The sequence below is a fragment of the Nesoenas mayeri genome (assembly GCF_963082525.1).
Source record: "Nesoenas mayeri genome assembly, chromosome: 1".
Taxonomy (NCBI): domain Eukaryota; kingdom Metazoa; phylum Chordata; class Aves; order Columbiformes; family Columbidae; genus Nesoenas; species Nesoenas mayeri.
The window spans coordinates 183,476,489-183,494,045 of record NC_137541.1 but is presented as its reverse complement, the minus strand read 5'-3'; the positions used below and the strand labels follow the sequence as shown (position 1 = coordinate 183,494,045).

Below are 17,557 nucleotides of genomic sequence, written 5' to 3'. Positions count from 1 at the left end.
ATACCAGAACAGTTAAGGATGTTATCATTCATCTAGTGCTTTGTCTAATCAGAAGAGAATTGCTGTTTGCTGGCAGGTTTTGCAGCTGCCTGCTGACAGCAGAAAATGGTGAGGTTAGGGGACTCCCTGCTCTTCTGCTTGTCCTGCCTATGAACTCAAGTCCCAGATCAGCTTTCACTCTGTGCTCCCTCATCTGCCCTCCACCCCAGCTTCTTTCGCAGTCTCTTCGTATCACTGAAAGTTTCATGAATATGAAAAATTACACCAGCTTCACTGTGACCCCACCCAGAGCTAGAGGCCTGTTTACAGCACCAGCCACACTAAAAAACAATGACAACAACAAAACCCCACACTAGTATTTTTTTAATTACAGCTGGACTTCTAGCAGGGTTGTGTGCAGGATTTGCATCTGTTACCTGCCCTGATCAGGGCATGCAGACCCCTGAAATGGATGCAGAGCTGACTTTAGCCCCCACGGACAGACACGTCAGGCAGGTCACTGCTGGCTCCTGTCACTCAGCACACTGACAGCCCACGAAAAGGCTCTTTGGCTCTGCCTGATTTTAAAACTCAGGGTTTTGTTATATTTTCAGTATCAGACACTTAAACTTCCTTGAGCCGTTGGTGAAGTGCCATTTCATCCTCCATCTGATAAAAGGGATTTTTGGACATCAGGGCTCTTGAAAATTGAGTTAAAAACTTAGGATGTAATTCAAATGCAAGCCCTTCCTCTGCAGTTTTTCTGTCTTTAGTACACATCTGGATCTGAGTTAGAAGCTCTTCTGTGGAAACTCAGGAACAGGGAGCGCATTCAGAAAAGCAGCAGGCGCTTGTGTAACGACCCAGCTCCCACAAGCGGCCTTTACAAACACCCATGTGGCCTCGCCGAGGCAGATGTGACCTCCTTTCCCCCCACAGCCGGCCCGGCCCTTGCCCTCCCTCCTCTCCCCGGCCCCGCCGTGCCCCCTCGGGAGCCGTTATCCCTCAGCCCCTTCCCGCCCCCAGCCCTCCGGGCCGCTCTGCGCATGCGCGGGCCGCCGGGCGGCTGCCGCTCGCACTTCCGCCGCCGGGGACGTTGCCGCACGGGGCCGGTGCCGCCGCCGGGGGCGGTTCTCGCTCGGGCCCGCGCGCAGCAGCGTGATGGCGGCGGCGACCGGGGGAGGCGGGGAGCGGAGCAGCACCCGGGAGCGGCTTCTGGCGGCGCTGGAGGATCTGGAGCTCTTGGCCAGGTACCGCGCTCTGCCCCCCGCGCCCGGTGCCCGGGCGGGAAGCTCGCTGGTGGCGGCGGGCTTGGCGTGGCGGCGTTCGGCGCTGTGCGTGCGCGGAGCCGCCGACGGGGGCGGCGGGAGGAGCGGGGTGTCCGCGGGGTTGGGCTGGGAAGGGAGCGGCTGGGCTGCGGGCGGGAGGAGGGCCCGGGACACACGTGTTCCTGCGCTCCTGCCGTGCCGTGCCGGGCCGGGCCGGCCTCTCGCTCGGCTCTGCCGCGGGGGGGAACCACCGGCCCTGCCCGGGCTCCTGTTCTCACAGCAGAAGGAAAGATATTTCTTGTTCTTCCGCTTGCCTTTCTTTATTGATTGACACCTGCGTTTGCTGAGGGATGCACACCACTACCCCGGCTTTAGGATTTTTTAATTTGTCGCTAATAATTATGTTTAGAGAAGAAATTTGTAGATGGTGTTGCATGACTGAAGCCGTACTGAGGAGACCTTATTGTGGCCTTTCAGTGCTTCAAAGGGGCCTGTAAGATGGGGACAGACTTTTTGGCAGGCATGTTGCTGTAGGACAAGGGGTAATGGTTTTAAACTAAAGGAGGGGAGATTAAGGTTAGATATGAGGAACAAATTTTTTACAATGGGGGTGGTCAAACACTGGCCCAGGTTGCCCACAGAGGTGTTAGGTGCCCCATCCCCGGGATGCATCCCAGGCCAGGCTGGATGGGGCTCTGAGCAACCTGATCTAGTTGAAGATGTCCCTACTCATTGCAAGGGATTGGACTAGATGACCTTTGAAGGTCCCCTCCAACCCAAACTATTCTATGATTCTATAGCCATTGCCTGAATTAGTGTTAAACTCTCTAGAGTAGGCTGCAGAGCTTGTCTTTGGAGTGATAGAAATGCTTATATACTTAGTCCATGGTCTTGAGCTGGACTGGTAACTGTCATCCAAATTGGGGACCATGTTGTGGAGGCACAGCTGGCACTGCAGTTAAACTAGTTCCTAATTATTTTTTCCTCTCGAGGAGAGCAGGGCCTTAGAAAAGCTTTTTGAAAGGCAATAACCCATATTGTGTCTGTGTGACTAGCTCACTCTGTGTGATTACCACTGGTATTACAAGGCAAATATATTGGCCAGTTACTTTTTTAGTTTAGATTTTGTGACATATGGGGTTTTGGAAAAGAAAAAAAACCCAAACTTCCTATTTATCCTTTTTTTTTTTTTTAAGTCTTGGGACTAATATTGTACCATAATAAATCCAGAGCAAACCTCAGCAGCATTACGTGCATCTTCCTGTTGATCAACAAAATGTTGCAGCATCATGGAGCTTGGTCTTTCACAGTCATGGTATTGGTTTGGTGGTAGGGGCAAAAATTAAGTAACATGTCTTTTCTGTAGCCTTTGTATAGCTTTGAATTTGCATATATCCATTATCTGGCTAACATGGACAGAATTACAGCCTTCCATGACATCGGCCTTGATGGCAGTAGTTGACTTGCTTACAACATATTTTATTTGTTGCTGCTCAGTGTTGGTCAGGTAGAATAAAGCTTTATTGATAATGACAAGTTTTAAATTTTAAGTTTTAATTTTTAATTTAATTTTAATTTTTAAAGTTTTAGTGTTCAGGAGTGTTAGGGAAGTTCCCTAGCAAGCAGTGACCAAGAGACATCGATCAAGATGCTATTTAGAGCTTTACTAGTGAGGGGCCTTTTCAAACATTCTGAAAAGTGCTCATTTTCGTTTTATGATGCTGGTGCTATTGGTGTCATACATCCCACTGACCTGCTTGCACTGACCAAGCAAAGAATTAGTACTGTTGCAAAGACAATGTCTTCAAATAGACGGTTACTCATGCATAATGTTGAACTGCCTTAGAAGCCAAATAAGTTTGCTGACTTTACAGAAAATGCCTTTTTGCATGTGGTCCTGTTACTTAGCAAATCTCTTCTGAGGTTTTTGATGGCTTTTCAGAAGGGTGGCAAAGTAAATGGGTACCTGGAAGCACTTCTGACCTAGCACCAGAATATTATTAGTTGTTTTTTTTAATTTTTGTGTATCTTATATACAACTAGTATACCATTGTGGAAATACTTCTTTTAAAAGTAGTTTCACAAACTCTGTGGGTGTTTGCAAGTGTAGACTTAATTGGTCTAAAACCAAGTGTGAAACTTGGTCTGTTGGGGAAAATTTAGAGGAAAGTAGAGAAGTAAAATAGTGAAGACAACTGTCGTGCCCTCTTGCAACAAACAAAGGCAGTAGAAGTAGGGTATGAATGCGTTTCATTGTGTTTCTTCTCTCAGCTTCTGCTTGTCTCTTACATAGTTTGGCAGGAACTTAGCGCATTTCAGGAGCACAAACACACAAGCACTTCATGAGCTCAAAGCACAAAGAAGAAAACGTGCTCCAATCATGAGGCTATTCAGAGAGTTACTCTTAGTTGAGAAATCCCTGCCAACACTGTACTATAGAACTGTAAAGTACTCCAGTCCATGAATACTTTTGTAATGATATCAGTACTCTGACAGTTTAGGGATAACTTGCTGTGATTTACAAATAATGCCCTAGAAAATTGTGCAAACACAGTTTTCTTTTCAGGGAGCTAATAGAAATCTTAGCAATTTCAAGAAACCAGAAGCTTCCACAAGCAGGAGAGGAGAGCCAGGTAAGCTGACTTTCCAAACTGCATTTCTCTGGGTAAGCACAATGCTTTACTTGTATTTTTTCCTTTCTTTGTCTTTCTCGTTTTGTCCTTGCCTATACTCAGGCTAATGGTGATGATGAGGTTTTGTCCTCACTACAAAGGCATTCTTGGTCTTCATGTTGTTTGCTTGTTTGTTCATTTGATGTATGCTTCATAGGCTGATTCTGCAAACAGAGGAAGAAATTTTGTTTCATTTTTAATGCAAACAGAAGTACTCCTATGGATGTCAGTTGCTCTTCTTTGCAGCACAGTTGAGAATGTGTTGTTACTCCAACTAAATTAAAAGTTCTACAAAACTTTTATTCAATAGATCCTGGAACTGCTGATTCAGAGAGATGGAGAGTTTCAAGAGCTAATGAAGCTGGCAGTTGATCAGGGGAAAATCCATCATGAAATGCAGCTTTTAGAAAAGGTAGTAGAAAAGAGAGATAATGATATTCAGCAGCTGCAGAAACAACTGAAAGAAGCAGAGCACATACTGGTAGGTTCATAATGATGTGTTTACTTTCGAGCATCTACTTGTGAAAAAGGTGGTTCTGGAGACGGCGCTGTTTTGTTAGTTTGAGATTTAAATATTTAAAACTTCATAAGAGCTTAGTGGTTTGGATGTTGGGTTTTTTTTTTTCAAGTAGTCAAATACTGTTTAGTTATCATGGTATTCAGTTTTGTTTTATAATGCTAATTTTCTTCCAAACCTACTTTATTTCACTGAATAGTTTCTCTTAAAATGCATTTAAATGCGAGGGTTTATGCACACAGACAACTTTGTGTAGAAGTTTACAAATTAAAGATGCATTGAAAGTTTGGCTTATTTTGTTTGTTGGTTTTCTACAACTAGGCAACAGCTGTTTATCAAGCAAAGGAGAAGCTGAAATCAATTGAAAAGGCAAGAAAAGGTAAGTATCCATGATTGTACATACTATGTAAATGCAGTTGTAAAGAAAGTTGCTAGTGAGCTCAAGTTAGGGTTATTTTTCTTTTTTTTTTTCGCTCTGATTCTGCCATCACAGATTTTAGATTCTCTATGTGTAAACAAATTTCCATTTCATTATGAACCCATAACCATTTCCTCAGAATAAAGGCAGGAATTAATTCTTTTTTTGTGGCAAAGATATCTTAAACTTAAGTTCAAGTGTCTCAACACTTTTCTTGGACTGGTAATAGTATATCTGATTAGCTATGTGTCTCACTAAGTTGCCTCAGCAGGTCTGCTGGGGAAAAGGGAGAGGATGTTTGTGTGGGTGTGCACTGTATGTGAAAGAATGTCTAGCTGGTGATCATGGTTTGTATAATATTTGTAGCAATTCCTGCCACTCTGTGGCACTTACCAAGCTAAACTGGCTCTTTTTTTTTTTTCTTTTTGTGGGAGACATTTTCATGGTGTTTTTTTGCAGTGCCTTTTATCATTTTGCTATACCTCTTTCACCAAAAAATCAAGGAATTTCATAAAGTTTTATTGCTTTAATACAGGCACATATTTCAAAAGGCTGCTGCATGTATGCTCTACAGTTACTGAACAAACACAAAAATTCCTTTACTACAGAAAATTCCACTATAAAGCAGGTGCTGAAGTTTTCTTACAAATTGTGCTTGTCAAGTGCACTGCTTAAGAGATTGGGTTGTGTTTTTCACAGGCTGAAGAACCGCAGACGCTAATGGTGTACTGAACTCATGGCTGTAAAATCAGTTCACTGCAAAGCTTGTTCTTGCGTGGTCTAATCAGTCATTGTATTTGAAGCATGCTCTTAATGTTTGACAAAGTTACATTCCAAATCTTTTAGATATTAACGTCCAGTATTCTGAAATAATAGAACGATGCGATGTCTTGAGAATATAGTAAATTTTCTTCTGTTCTTCCAGGTGCCATTTCCTCTGAAGAAATAATCAAATATGCCCATAGGATCAGTGCTAGCAATGCTGTTTGTGCCCCTCTGACGTGGGTACCAGGTAACTAACATGTTTATGACAATAGATTTTTTTTTTTACAATAAAGCATGGTCAGTGTCTGGTCTTATAATGCTTTTATACAGTGAAAAACACTGAGTTTTATTAGAGTAACATTGTTTTCAGCTGTTATATCTAATATTTTCAACAAAAATGGATATCCAAGGTCTCGTAGACTTTACATATATCTTCAAAAGGCTATGAAACTGCACGCTTCCATTGACTGACTGGCCTGCTGCTCTCCTTTGCTTGCCTTTTCCCCCTGAACGTTTGCTCCAGTTATAGGTTAGAACCAAGTATGTTAAAGACTCTTCCATGTGCTTGGTTGTGGTCCTTCCTGCCCCTTACCCTTTATAATATTATTTTCAGAGGATTTTAGTGATCAGTGGAGCCAGAAGCAGGGCTTTCATTATGTCAGGTTTCAATTTGGGGAACTGTCCTTCTTGTCCGAAATAAGAATGTGCTTTTTCCAATTCCTGTCTTTGCTGCCTAGCTGTGAAGTAGCAGAGAGAGCAAAGAGATCTTCTAAACTTTTTTTTAAGTGCTTTTTCTGCCAAGTTTGAATGAACAAAGAAAGTCTATGTGAAAGACACAGACTTGGATTTTAACAAAACAGGCGTGATGTTCATTGCTGATTCAAGCAATCAGAGTATGGGTGTCTTTGTTCAGAAACCTAGGCACTGAAGAAAAAATCAGTGTCTGCGAGAAAATTGTTAAATATTTTAAAACATTCCTTTGCTTTTTATCATAAAGGGGACCCACGTAGGCCATATCCTACAGATCTGGAAATGAGGAGTGGTCTCTTGGGTCAGATGAACAACCCATCAACCAATGGAGTCAATGGTCACTTACCAGGGGATGCACTTGCAGCGGGCAGACTGCCAGGTAAGAGAAACTCATGGTTTGTTTTGCTTTTCTTTGTTTCTTGTACAGTAAAAGAATAGAAATTATGGCAAACATTGTTCCGCAGCAGTGAAGATCTAGTAAATAATGTTAACAATTAGAAATTGCATAATTTTATTTCATCTAAATCATACCTCAGACACTACAACTATGTCAATATAAACACAACTCAGTTGCCCTTCAAGTAATTTATTTGAAGTTGCTGTAAATTAAGTAATATATAATCATATTAGAAGCATTTTCAAAGCAAGCTTTTCTTAGCAGTGGTGACAGAAAGTATGGAATTGTGAAAACTGTATTTGGAAGAAAAGAGGTTTATTGTCAATCCCCTACCTTCCTTTAAGTCTGCACTCTGTATAGCAAGTCTGTTTGCTAGGAAGTTCTGGATTTAAAAGGCATTGCAAAGGACAGCTGGTGAGGTAGTACCTTCAGTGCAGGAATCAAGATTTAGTCCCTTAATTGCTTAGTGAAATGGGCACTTCATTGACTTTAGTGGGATTCATTTATTCATGCTAGAATAGAATTTAGCAGTAAATTACAGAAACTGAATCAAGAATTCAGTAGTTCTGTACCTGCACAGCATTAATCTACCATGGTTAGACTAAATTGTGGATAAATTCTTAGTTTGGATTCATAGGAGATCTGTAACAGTTCTTACCTGTTAAGCCACTTGAAGGTGTTACGAAAAGCTTGTTTTCAGAAGTTATACTGAATATATAAAAAAATCCTGTATCACGACTCCACTGGAGAAACGGTAAACTTGGATTTTGTGTTTCTGACCATCTGTGTGATCCTGTTGTCACCTCTGAGGAAGTGACTTGAAATTCTGTATCTAGTTTTCTAAACTTCTGGCCTTGGATAAAATGGTTCAGTGAGCTGAATAGGAGTGGGACCCTGATATCTGTCTGTAGCAACCCACCAGGGAAACGCTGAAGATAGGCCCATGTATCTTTTTTGTTCCTTTGGAATAGGGCCAGAGGAGATGTTAAGGTTGTGTCTTCCTCACAGAGTTAGGGCATTTATTTGCATAAGCTTTGGTAGAGTCTCCTCTGGTTGACTAATCTGCCTTAGGGATGCAGACTTGCTCCTTTTACTTTTGAGTGCTGTCTCTGTGAGAACTGAAAGCCCACTCTTTAGGTCTTTGCCTCAAGAAGCTGGAAGATGTCAGATTTAAACTCCTCAAATAAACTTGTTAATTTAATCTGAGTCTCCTATGTCAGGGGAAATCCTCTAATTACTAAACTGTCAGGTAAGAGGGAAAAATCAAAACTTCATTTAAAAGAAAGTAGAGGCTGCCCCGGCATTTTGTGCAGGGATCCTGAATCTGTTGGTTGTGTGGAGGAGTGTCTTGGGAATGCTAATTATGGGATCTAGTCCTTTTAGAGACTTCTGCAGAGAAATGTCCAGTCCTGAGTCTGCAAGCCAGCCACTGAGCTGCTTAGGAGCCTCAACATTTTGAGGCTGCTTAGCGCACACATCCAACCTGGTTCAATAGTGGACTGGTTCCAGCATTGAAGTGTGGCCACAGGATGTAAAACACTGGCTTACGTTCTCAGCTGATTCAAATTAAGTTGGCTAACTTCAACACAGCTGGCATGAGACCGCCTGGTACTACTGGTCTTCCTAAAGTGGGCACAGAAGTGGCATGGAGGCTGCATTATGTCCTCACATCTGCTGGTGGGTCAGATTTTAACAGCCAGGTAATATATCTGGTATTAGGGAACTGTGGCTGTAGTTTGTATATGGCATCTTGGGTGTCTGCAGAGTTGAAGATCAGAAGCCACCATGTGTGTGGAGTCTGTGGGCTTTTGTTCACTTCTGACTCTGCCTAATTATTTTTAATTCATGCTGTAGGCAGGAGATAGCTGGTTTCTTCTATGGGATAGACTTAGCCACAGTGCCTGGTAGTAAGTGGAGAACTAAAGCACAGCAGTAGGAGTATAAATTAAAAGGAGTGGAGCAAAAATGGCATATAGATATGTACTACAGCTTTGAAATGGGAGCTGGGGGCAAGGAAGGGAGAGACGAGGGAGTGTTGTGAGGGAAAGGATACGTTGGTAGGGAGTGTGGGATGGGTTGGCTTTGGAAGTAGGAGGAAAAGAGAACAAACTGTGAGAGCTGAGAGAAAACAGAGGCAACTGAGGCAGGCCTGGCTGGGGCACAGTGGGGCTTTCCCACCTCTCAGGCATCTCTGTGGCCATGGTTTTGTAGGACACTCTTCTCCTTTGCACTTGATGCACCGTATTTACTGTTGGAAAAACAATAACCAAGGTGTTTCAGCCAAATTTGAATGAAGCCTTTTACTCTGAATTTCTGTGGTCTACCTTAGGTATTTTTTAATCTAATGTTTAAATCTATTTTTGCATACTGACAAAGGGTGACCATTTTCATTACTGCCAGATTGTGAATGTAAAGTCAGTTCAAACTGTGCTTTGAAGATGAAAAGCTCTGTACGAATACATATTGTTTTGAAGTGGAGTGATGAGAGATCAAGAGCCACCTCCATAAATGGAGGCAAAGAAGGACAGAATGGTTCCATCATAAGATATTTTCGATCTGTTACTGGAGAGTTTCATCTGTCCAAAATTCAGAAAGGATTTTAAGATTTAATTTTAAATTGGAGTTCTGTTTCAGCTGTCTTGTTGTCAGTATACAAAGCTGGTAGTTAGATGGATTATGTCCCTTTTTTCCAGATGTGCTCGCTCCTCAGTATCCTTGGCAGTCAAGTGATATGTCAATGAACATGCTACCTCCTAATCATAGTAATGACTTCATGTTGGAGCCTCCAGGACACAATAAGGAGAATGAAGATGATGTAGAAGTTATGTCAACAGACTCCTCAAGCAGCAGCAGTGACTCAGACTAGGTACAAAAGGGACGGTATCCTGAGTAGACCTTTCCTGTGGTGAAGGCAGGTTGGATGCTGTTCGTCACAATCTGCAATACCCTTTTATTATGCTGGCGGCCCTGTGTAGGGAGAAGATAACCGCTGGCTCAGAGACAGGGTGACTAATTAAAAACCATGGACTTCAGATTTCTTTTTTTTTTCCACTAGATGTTCAAGTAAAATATCTGGGAGCTTTCTGCTGGAGGAGAGATGTCAAATTTCCAGTGATTATGTAAATGGATGAATGTGTATGTTTGCAAGAGACACATGTATATGTATATATATATTTACTATACATTAGGTGAAAAAAGTTCCCGGGAAAAAAGGTGTAAGGGGAATCCCCTCGTATGTTTGTTAGTAACTTTACTTTTTTGATGATCACGTTTTCTATGGCTTAGAAATGAGGCATGAATTTGTAACTTTAATATCTTTTTGTTACTGCCTAAATCCATGTTTTTGATCATCTTGTGTGTGCCCATAACAAAAAATGTGACAATAAGGTGTTACAATAGTTGCAAACTTTTTTTTTTTAATATGTAATGAATTTGTCATAAATAAACTCAGCTTTGATGTAACTTTGTCTCATTTTTCAAACTTAGATGAGTTAGTGTGTGTCTTCAATCCTCAGCACATTCTGTCCCAGCGTGTGGTTGAATTCTGACTGAGTTTCAAAGATTGCCAGTATTAGAAGCAGCTGAGCAGTCAGGAACTGGAAATCTGTGCTCTCCAGCTGAGCTCTATCAGGTACTGGCAGCACTGGCAGGACACAAGGTGCCTATTTGCAAGGCATCACCAATACTTTGGTTGTGCATCCTGGGGGCCCTGGAGAATGACACACTTTGGGGTATGCTGCAGGTGCAGCTCCTTTCAGTTCAAAGTGCTCACAGATTCTTTCTTCTTGTCATCTATATTTTTTCAGTTCTTTGAACCTGCTAATTTGTTTACTTCAGCAGTTGCATTTCCTGCCTCAGCTACAAAGTTCTTTCATCTTTCCAAAGGCCCTTCCCTTGACTTTCCTTTTCCTTGGTCTGTTTTCTTAAGGAGTCATTTTCTGACAGCTACTTTTCTCTTTTGTTTTGTGATCTGATCAGAGGGTTAGATACATGAACTGTAGCTCATGGCAGTTACAGGTTTCTGCCCTGCAAAGAGGCTTCCTGAAGCACAGATCACAATTCTCTCCACTTTTCCATTTTGTAGATTCCTCACAGGACATACCTGATAAATTGGTTCCTTCTGCATTTGCTCAGTCTTTGAAATACTGCTGTCAGTAATGCTGCCACATGTGACCAACATATATACAAATCTAATAAGGATGTAGAAATTAAAAGGACCACTTTAGTCACATTCAATCACATAACATAGTAAGGTGGGGTTTTTTGTTTTAAAAGAGAAATAGGGAATTTGGTTTTGGAAGTATTTTCAGAGTTATTAAAATTTCACCTATATTTTGCTATCTAAAGTTATTAATATATATATATATATAAACTTTTATTTATTTTACATATTTTAACTTTTATTCAGTATCTTTTCCTCTTTGTTTACCCCCAAACAGAGAATTATTTCCTCACTAATTCATGTTAATCTCAATACACATGGCCTCTCAATTATCCTAGTTAACCTTGCCTGCCCTGTTCTAGTTCATTGTTTTTTCTTAAACCTGTAATCAGAATCATGCACAATATTACAAAATGCAGTTTCTTAATGCTTTGTACCGTGGGATTAGTATTTTTTTCCTTCAATGCCCCTCTCGTAACACATCTTCTGACATAGCCACAGCTCACTGTTCTCTTGTTTTCTCATTTATAAGGACATTCTTTTCTTGGAACTAAAAATAGAGATAATTAACTCATTGAAAGTGTAATGTACAGTCTACCCAAGCCTCTTACATGGCTATATCATATGATTCATTAACTGAAATATTGTGGAGGTAGGTGATTGTTTCCAGACATAAGTAAGAGTTAAGAGAAGCAACGACCACTTCTTTTTCTGCATTGTTTGCTAGTCTATTAAAGGATTAAATGGGACCAATGTGTTACATCTAAGAAACAGTAAAAAGACAGCTCTGCCCACTGTTCACTCAGCATAAAATCAGACTCTGGGTACAAGATGCATCCTAATCAGTTTCTTTAACATCAGTGCTCAAAACTGTCTACTGTTTAGCAATGCTGGATAACTGTAATGCTATTCTGGATGAACTCAGATTGTTACAAGCAATTTAGCAAAGCACAAAGTTTTAACTGAGTGTTCTGTTATTCAGTGGCTTAGATGTGTACATAATAGATTTTCCTATTCAGCAAAAATACCAAAAATCAAAGTAAATGTAACATTTAGTTGAAAGGACCAAGTCTTAGCAGTTAAAAACTACTAAGAATCATTTTTCCTGGACAGAAAAAAAAAGAGTGAATGCACAATACATGAAAAAGCAAGTTATTCAAGTTGGAGATTACTGACAGCTGACTGCAGTAACACACTGTAGTCATTTAATCAGCTCATTTAGAAAGGATACAGAAACCCTGACATATGGACATATTGTTTGTGTCCTCATTTCAGTAGCTACTTGTATATTTACAACACAGTGAATATAACTGTTAATGTTAAAATATTTTTTGCATGACAAAACATTTTACAGTGACCCCTATTTTCCTATCAGGAGCTAGATGCCTTCTAAAATTCAAAATTGCACTAAATAATTTTAATTTTATTTTCCCATTATTCTTTGGGACAGATGGGCAGGACATCTGTCAACTGATCCTAAAGCCCGTTGGCAGCTGAATGGAGCAATTTTCAGTGCACATAAAGTTGCTCTCAGGAAGAAAATCTCCACTTTTGAATAGAAAAAATAGGCTTTCTACAAAGATATAGTATTAAAGGAAGTTTCAGTGATATTTCCAATTTCAAAATTGCTTTATAATGTCATCATCTTCACTTCAGACGAAGAATATCTGTCCCAACGGAAGCTGCACATAGTTAATACTTCAAATTCTAAGCAGGAGGCTTGCAATCATCAGTAGGATCCTTATACCTTGTATCACTCTGCTTCTCAGTAAAAAGAGCCTTCTCATTTTAACAAAACATATGTGTAAAGTAAGGAAAAGCTTTCAACTCTTTAAGCTCATTTCTTTTAAGAACTAACAATTCAATTCATAATTTCAGACAATTTTAATTTTTCAGTATTGTGCTTACATTTTATTTAAAAGAAATTAAAGGTATCTCAGGCCTGTATCTAGTGGAGTCCCTCAAGGGTCAGTACTGGGACCAGTACTATTCAATGTATTCATCAATTACTTGGATGAGGGACTAGAGTGCACTATCAGCAAGTTTGCTGATGACACCAAGCTGGGAGGAGTGGCTGACACACCAGAAGGCTGTGCTGCCATCCAGAGACCTGGACAGGCTGGAGAGTTGGGCAGGGAGAAATTTAATGAAATATAACAAGGGCAAGTGTAGAGTCCTGCATCTGGGCAGGAACAACCCCAGGTTCCAGTATAAGTTGGGGAATGACCTGTTGGAGAGCAGAGTATGGGAAAGGGACCTGTGGGTGGACAGCAGGATGACCATGAGCCAGCATTGTGCCCTTGTGGCCATGAAGGCCAATGGCATCCTGGGGTGTATTACAAGGGGGGTGGTTAGTAGGTCTGGAGAGGTTCTCCTTCCCCTCTACTCTGCCCTAGTGAGACCGCACGTGGAATATTGTGTCCAGTTCTGCGCCCCTCAGTTCAAGAAGGATAGCGTATGGGAATTGCGGAAGATTGGGTGAGGAGGAGAAAGGTAAACACGCTCAAGTGAACCGCAGCTGGGGTATAAAGAAAGCACTACAGCACACTAATTGTTTTACTGACCTTGTGTGCTTGACAAGTAGAACCTCTGTGTGAGATAACATAGGCCTGAGAGAAACCCTATCTTACCATGTCTGAGATTCCTGCTTTGTTTTGAGAAAGAGCAGAGCACAGCAAGAGGCTGCATCTGCTCTACGCTTTTAAATATAGGCAAGCGTAACTGGCCTAACGATCTTCCAGCAGGGCTAAACTTATCAGCGCCTGTGTCCCCACTTACGTCGCCTCTGCCTGGAGCTTAGGTGCGACTACAGAGATCCACCAGTAGAGAGGTAACTAAAATAAAACTTGCTCTTTGCAATAGCATTCGTGGCCTCTGGCTCTTCTTGAGACGTGCCTGTGCTTGTGCACACAGACAGGGAGTTGCTGGAGAGAGTCCAGTGCTGAGCCACGAAGATGATTAAGGGAGTGGAGCATCTCCCTTATGAAGAAAGGCTGAGGGAGCTGGGTCTCTTTAGCTTGGAGGAGACTGAGGGGTGACCTCATTAATGTTTATAAATATGTAAAGGGTGAGTGTCACAAGGATGGACCCAGGCTCTTCTTGGTGACAACCAATGATAAGACAAGGGGCAATGGGTACAAACTGGAACACAGGAGGTTTCACTTAAATTTGAGAAGAAACTTCTCAGTGAGGGTGCCAGAGCACTGGAACAGGCTGCCCAGGGGCGTTGTGTAGTCTCCTACTCTGGAGACATTCAAAACCTGCCTGGACACCTTCCTGTGTAACCTCATCTGAGTGTTCCTGCTCCGGCAGGGGGATTGGACTGGACGATCTTTCGAGTTCCCTTCCGATCCCTGACATTCTGTGATTCTGTGATTTTGCACAATGGGTATATCTAACAGAAAGAGACAAAACCTGTGTTTTCAAAGAACCCTGAAGACTAAAAAAAAATTAGCCACTTAGTGATTTTTATATATGCTTTATATATATATATATCTTTGTGTACTGTTGTTTCATTCAGTACCAATTAAATGACTTAGTCATTACTGATAATTAACAATTCTATCAATTCCCAGTAGCCATACAGAATGACACCATCTTGACACCTGCGACAAGCCACCAAAACATTTCCATGTTTATAAAAAATTATTTTCAAGTATGCACTACTGTCTGCATGAGAACCACGTATTGTCCAGAAAATGTGATTTTTGTTCACAACAGTATCTTAACTGAAGCTATGAGACAAGGATAAGTTTAAAAATTGGCCCAAGATTTATAATTACAGGAAAGTAGCCTGATATACAAAGTAGTTTTACATTGAAAGCAGGACTGGGGTTTAAACAAATCTGTTTCCCCTGGGCCTGATGCTACAACTGTTTCCAAGTGAGTAACCTTCGCTGACTAATTCTGACTTTCTAAGGGCTATTCATCTATATAAAAATTAACCAGATAAAACACTCTGAGTTTTCTATAAAATAAAACATCAGTTGTTAACTAATAGAGATAGAAATAGCTCTGGAATGGGAGACGACTCTCTCATGAAATATGGCAAAAGCACTGAAACATTTGGCATCTTTTTGGCTTTAGTAAGGGTAATAATTTTCACATGAGAAGAGTGAGCCTGATATATTCTTTTTAACACCAAAAAAGGAGGTCTGTCCTTTGGTTTGTTACATAATGTACACCTAGTTTTTAGTCCAGCTGGTGACTTCCCGTGTACCCCTTTAGGTGATCGAGCTCTTCTGTGAAAGGATCATAACCTTGCTCTCTCAAACAGCGCAGGGCCCAGAACAGCTGATCCACTGGAGGAAACTCGTTCCACTTCACCCATTCCCAACCTGTAGGGGAGAAAAAAAACAAAGAAAAACACAAATAACCAACACAGAGTGCAAAATTCATCATTCAGCAATTCTGCCTCTTGTGCAGAAATTACCAATGATGTTCCCTGCTGCACAAGCAGTTATTTTAAATTTATTTACCCTCTTTCCCCTTAAGTCTTGACCCAACTGGAAGTGTTTTCTCAGAGCTGCAGGATCACAGAATCATAGAATGTCCTGAGTTGGAAGGGACCCACAAGGATCATTGAGTCCGACTCCTGTCCCTGCACAGGACAACTCCACAGTTCTCACCATGTGTCTGAGGATGTTGTCCAGTCTCTTCTTGAACACTGTCAGGCTTGGGGATGTGACACCTCCCTGGGGAGCCTCTTCTAGTGCTCCACTACCCTCTGGATGAAGAACCTTTTCCTACTGTCCAACCTGAACCTCCCCTGGCATATCTTCCTGCCATTCCCTCGGGTTCTGTCACTGGTCACTAAAGAGAAGAGATCAGTGCCTGCCCCTCCTCCTCCCCTTGTGAGGAAGCTGTAGCCACCATGAGGTCTCCCCTCAGTCTCCTCCAGGCTGAAGAAACCCAATCACTTTAACCGCTCTTTATATGGCTTTCTCTCCAAACCCTTCACCAAGTTCATAGCCCTGTTCTGGACACTCTCCAGTAGCTTTATATCCTTTTTATCCCGTGGCACCCAGACCTGCACACAGTGCTCCAGGTGAGACCACACCAGTGCAGAGCAGAGCGGGACAATCCCCTCCCTGCCCGGCTGGCAATGCTGGGCTGGATGCACCCAGGACACGGTTGTCTAAGACAGACAGGCTGTCAGGGACGCTGTTAGCTCATTTTCAACTTGTCGTTGACCAGAACCCCCAGATCCTTCTCCGTGGAGCTGCTTTTCAGCATCTTATCCCTTAGCCTGTATGTACAGCCAGGGCTGCCATGTCCCAGGTGCAAAATGCGGCACGGAATCACACACTGGTTCCCCGTGTGGACTGGACTGGACTGGACTGGACGACACGACACGACACGACACGACACGACACGACACGACACGACACGACACGACACGACACGACACCCCGGCCTCACCCTCGTTCTTGTCGGGCTCGCGGTTGCGCGGCTCCGCCCCCGGCTCCGCCTCGCCCTTCATGAGGACGGTGACGTAGTGGTAGCGCGCGGCGGCGCACACGGAGTTAACGGCGGAGGCGAAGCGCACGTTGCGCAGGCGCAGCGCCGCCTCCTCCAGCGTCTCCCGCGCGGCGCACTCGGCCAGGCTCTCCCTGCGGGCGGGGGAAGGCACGGCTGCCTCAGGGGACAGGCTGGGGGAGCCAGGCCCGGGGCTGGCAGCCGGCTCTCCGCGCCCCAGGGGCCGCGGGGAGTGAGGGCTCGGGGCTCCTACCCGAACTCCAGGTGGCCTCCGGGGAGCTGGTAGGTGCCGGCCCCTACCGGGCCTTTCCTCTTGCCCAGGAGGACGCAGTTGGGGTGCGAGGGGCTGGTCACCACCACCCCCACACCGATCCCGGGCCGCGGGGGCTGCGCCGCCTCACTCATGGCAGCCGCGGGTGCTGGGGGAGGCTCCGCTCCCCTCAGGCCCGGGGGCGACTCCTCCAATGGGGCCGCGACCTGGTTTTGGGAGGCTAGGGGGAGGAGGTAGTGGTGGGAATGGGTAAGGCGCGCATGCGCGCAGCGGTGGGCGTGGCCTGCCGCCGAGGGGGCGGGGCCACTCTCCTGGGGCTCCCCGGCGTGTCCTCCCGCGGGGCCCAGCGGGACCCGGCTCCCCCGGGTGAACAGTCACAGGCGGAGCGCTCAGCGGGGCAGCCCCCGGTGTGTGACGGGCCTGCCAGCAGAACGAGAGCAGCAGCTGTCGCTGGTGGGGGGAGCGATGTGCTTCCCAGGCAGGCTTATCAGAGGGAGCAATGCTGCCTGCACAGTGAAAGGTCTTGGTGTTCTGTACTTCTGTTTGGATATTTTTGGCTTCTGAATGCAAATGGATGAGTGGGGTCACTGAGAATTGAAAAAGCATTTGTGAAAATAAGGGATATATAAAACCGAAGTAAATTCAACTCAGCTTCTTGGAGGTCAGGGTGCAAATTTGTTCAGAACTTAAAAGGTGGTCGCTGTTGTTAGCCCGCAGTTGCTGCTGGGGGATGGGTGTGACTCTGAAACATCACTAAGAAATAATTTAGAAATAAACCACAACCTTGGCTAAGCACGCATCCAGAGACAGAACAATGGTTCCCGACAGATAAAGAAGAGAACAGAATTTCTGCTAGCAAATGGTTACCTTGATTTTTACA

The 17,557-nt window shown here is 43.5% G+C and overlaps 2 protein-coding genes across 2 annotated transcripts; one reads left to right on the top strand and one right to left on the bottom strand.

Moving 5' to 3' along the window:
• Positions 1 to 1,084: 1,084 nt before the first annotated feature.
• On the top strand, positions 1,085 to 10,222 carry MED4 (mediator complex subunit 4). Its single transcript, XM_080363638.1, has 7 exons — positions 1,085 to 1,229; positions 3,814 to 3,880; positions 4,230 to 4,400; positions 4,758 to 4,815; positions 5,780 to 5,866; positions 6,617 to 6,748; positions 9,460 to 10,222. The coding sequence occupies exons 1-7, from the start codon at positions 1,141 to 1,143 to the stop codon at positions 9,630 to 9,632; spliced, it is 777 nt and encodes a 258-aa protein (XP_080219764.1). The 5' UTR covers positions 1,085 to 1,140; the 3' UTR covers positions 9,633 to 10,222.
• A 4,168-nt stretch (positions 10,223 to 14,390) lies between these two features.
• NUDT15 (nudix hydrolase 15) lies at positions 14,391 to 16,988 on the bottom strand. Its single transcript, XM_080360983.1, has 3 exons — positions 16,660 to 16,988; positions 16,350 to 16,540; positions 14,391 to 15,265 (listed from the first exon to the last, which is right to left on the bottom strand). The coding sequence occupies exons 1-3, from the start codon at positions 16,809 to 16,811 to the stop codon at positions 15,120 to 15,122; spliced, it is 489 nt and encodes a 162-aa protein (XP_080217109.1). The 5' UTR covers positions 16,812 to 16,988; the 3' UTR covers positions 14,391 to 15,119.
• Positions 16,989 to 17,557: the final 569 nt, after the last annotated feature.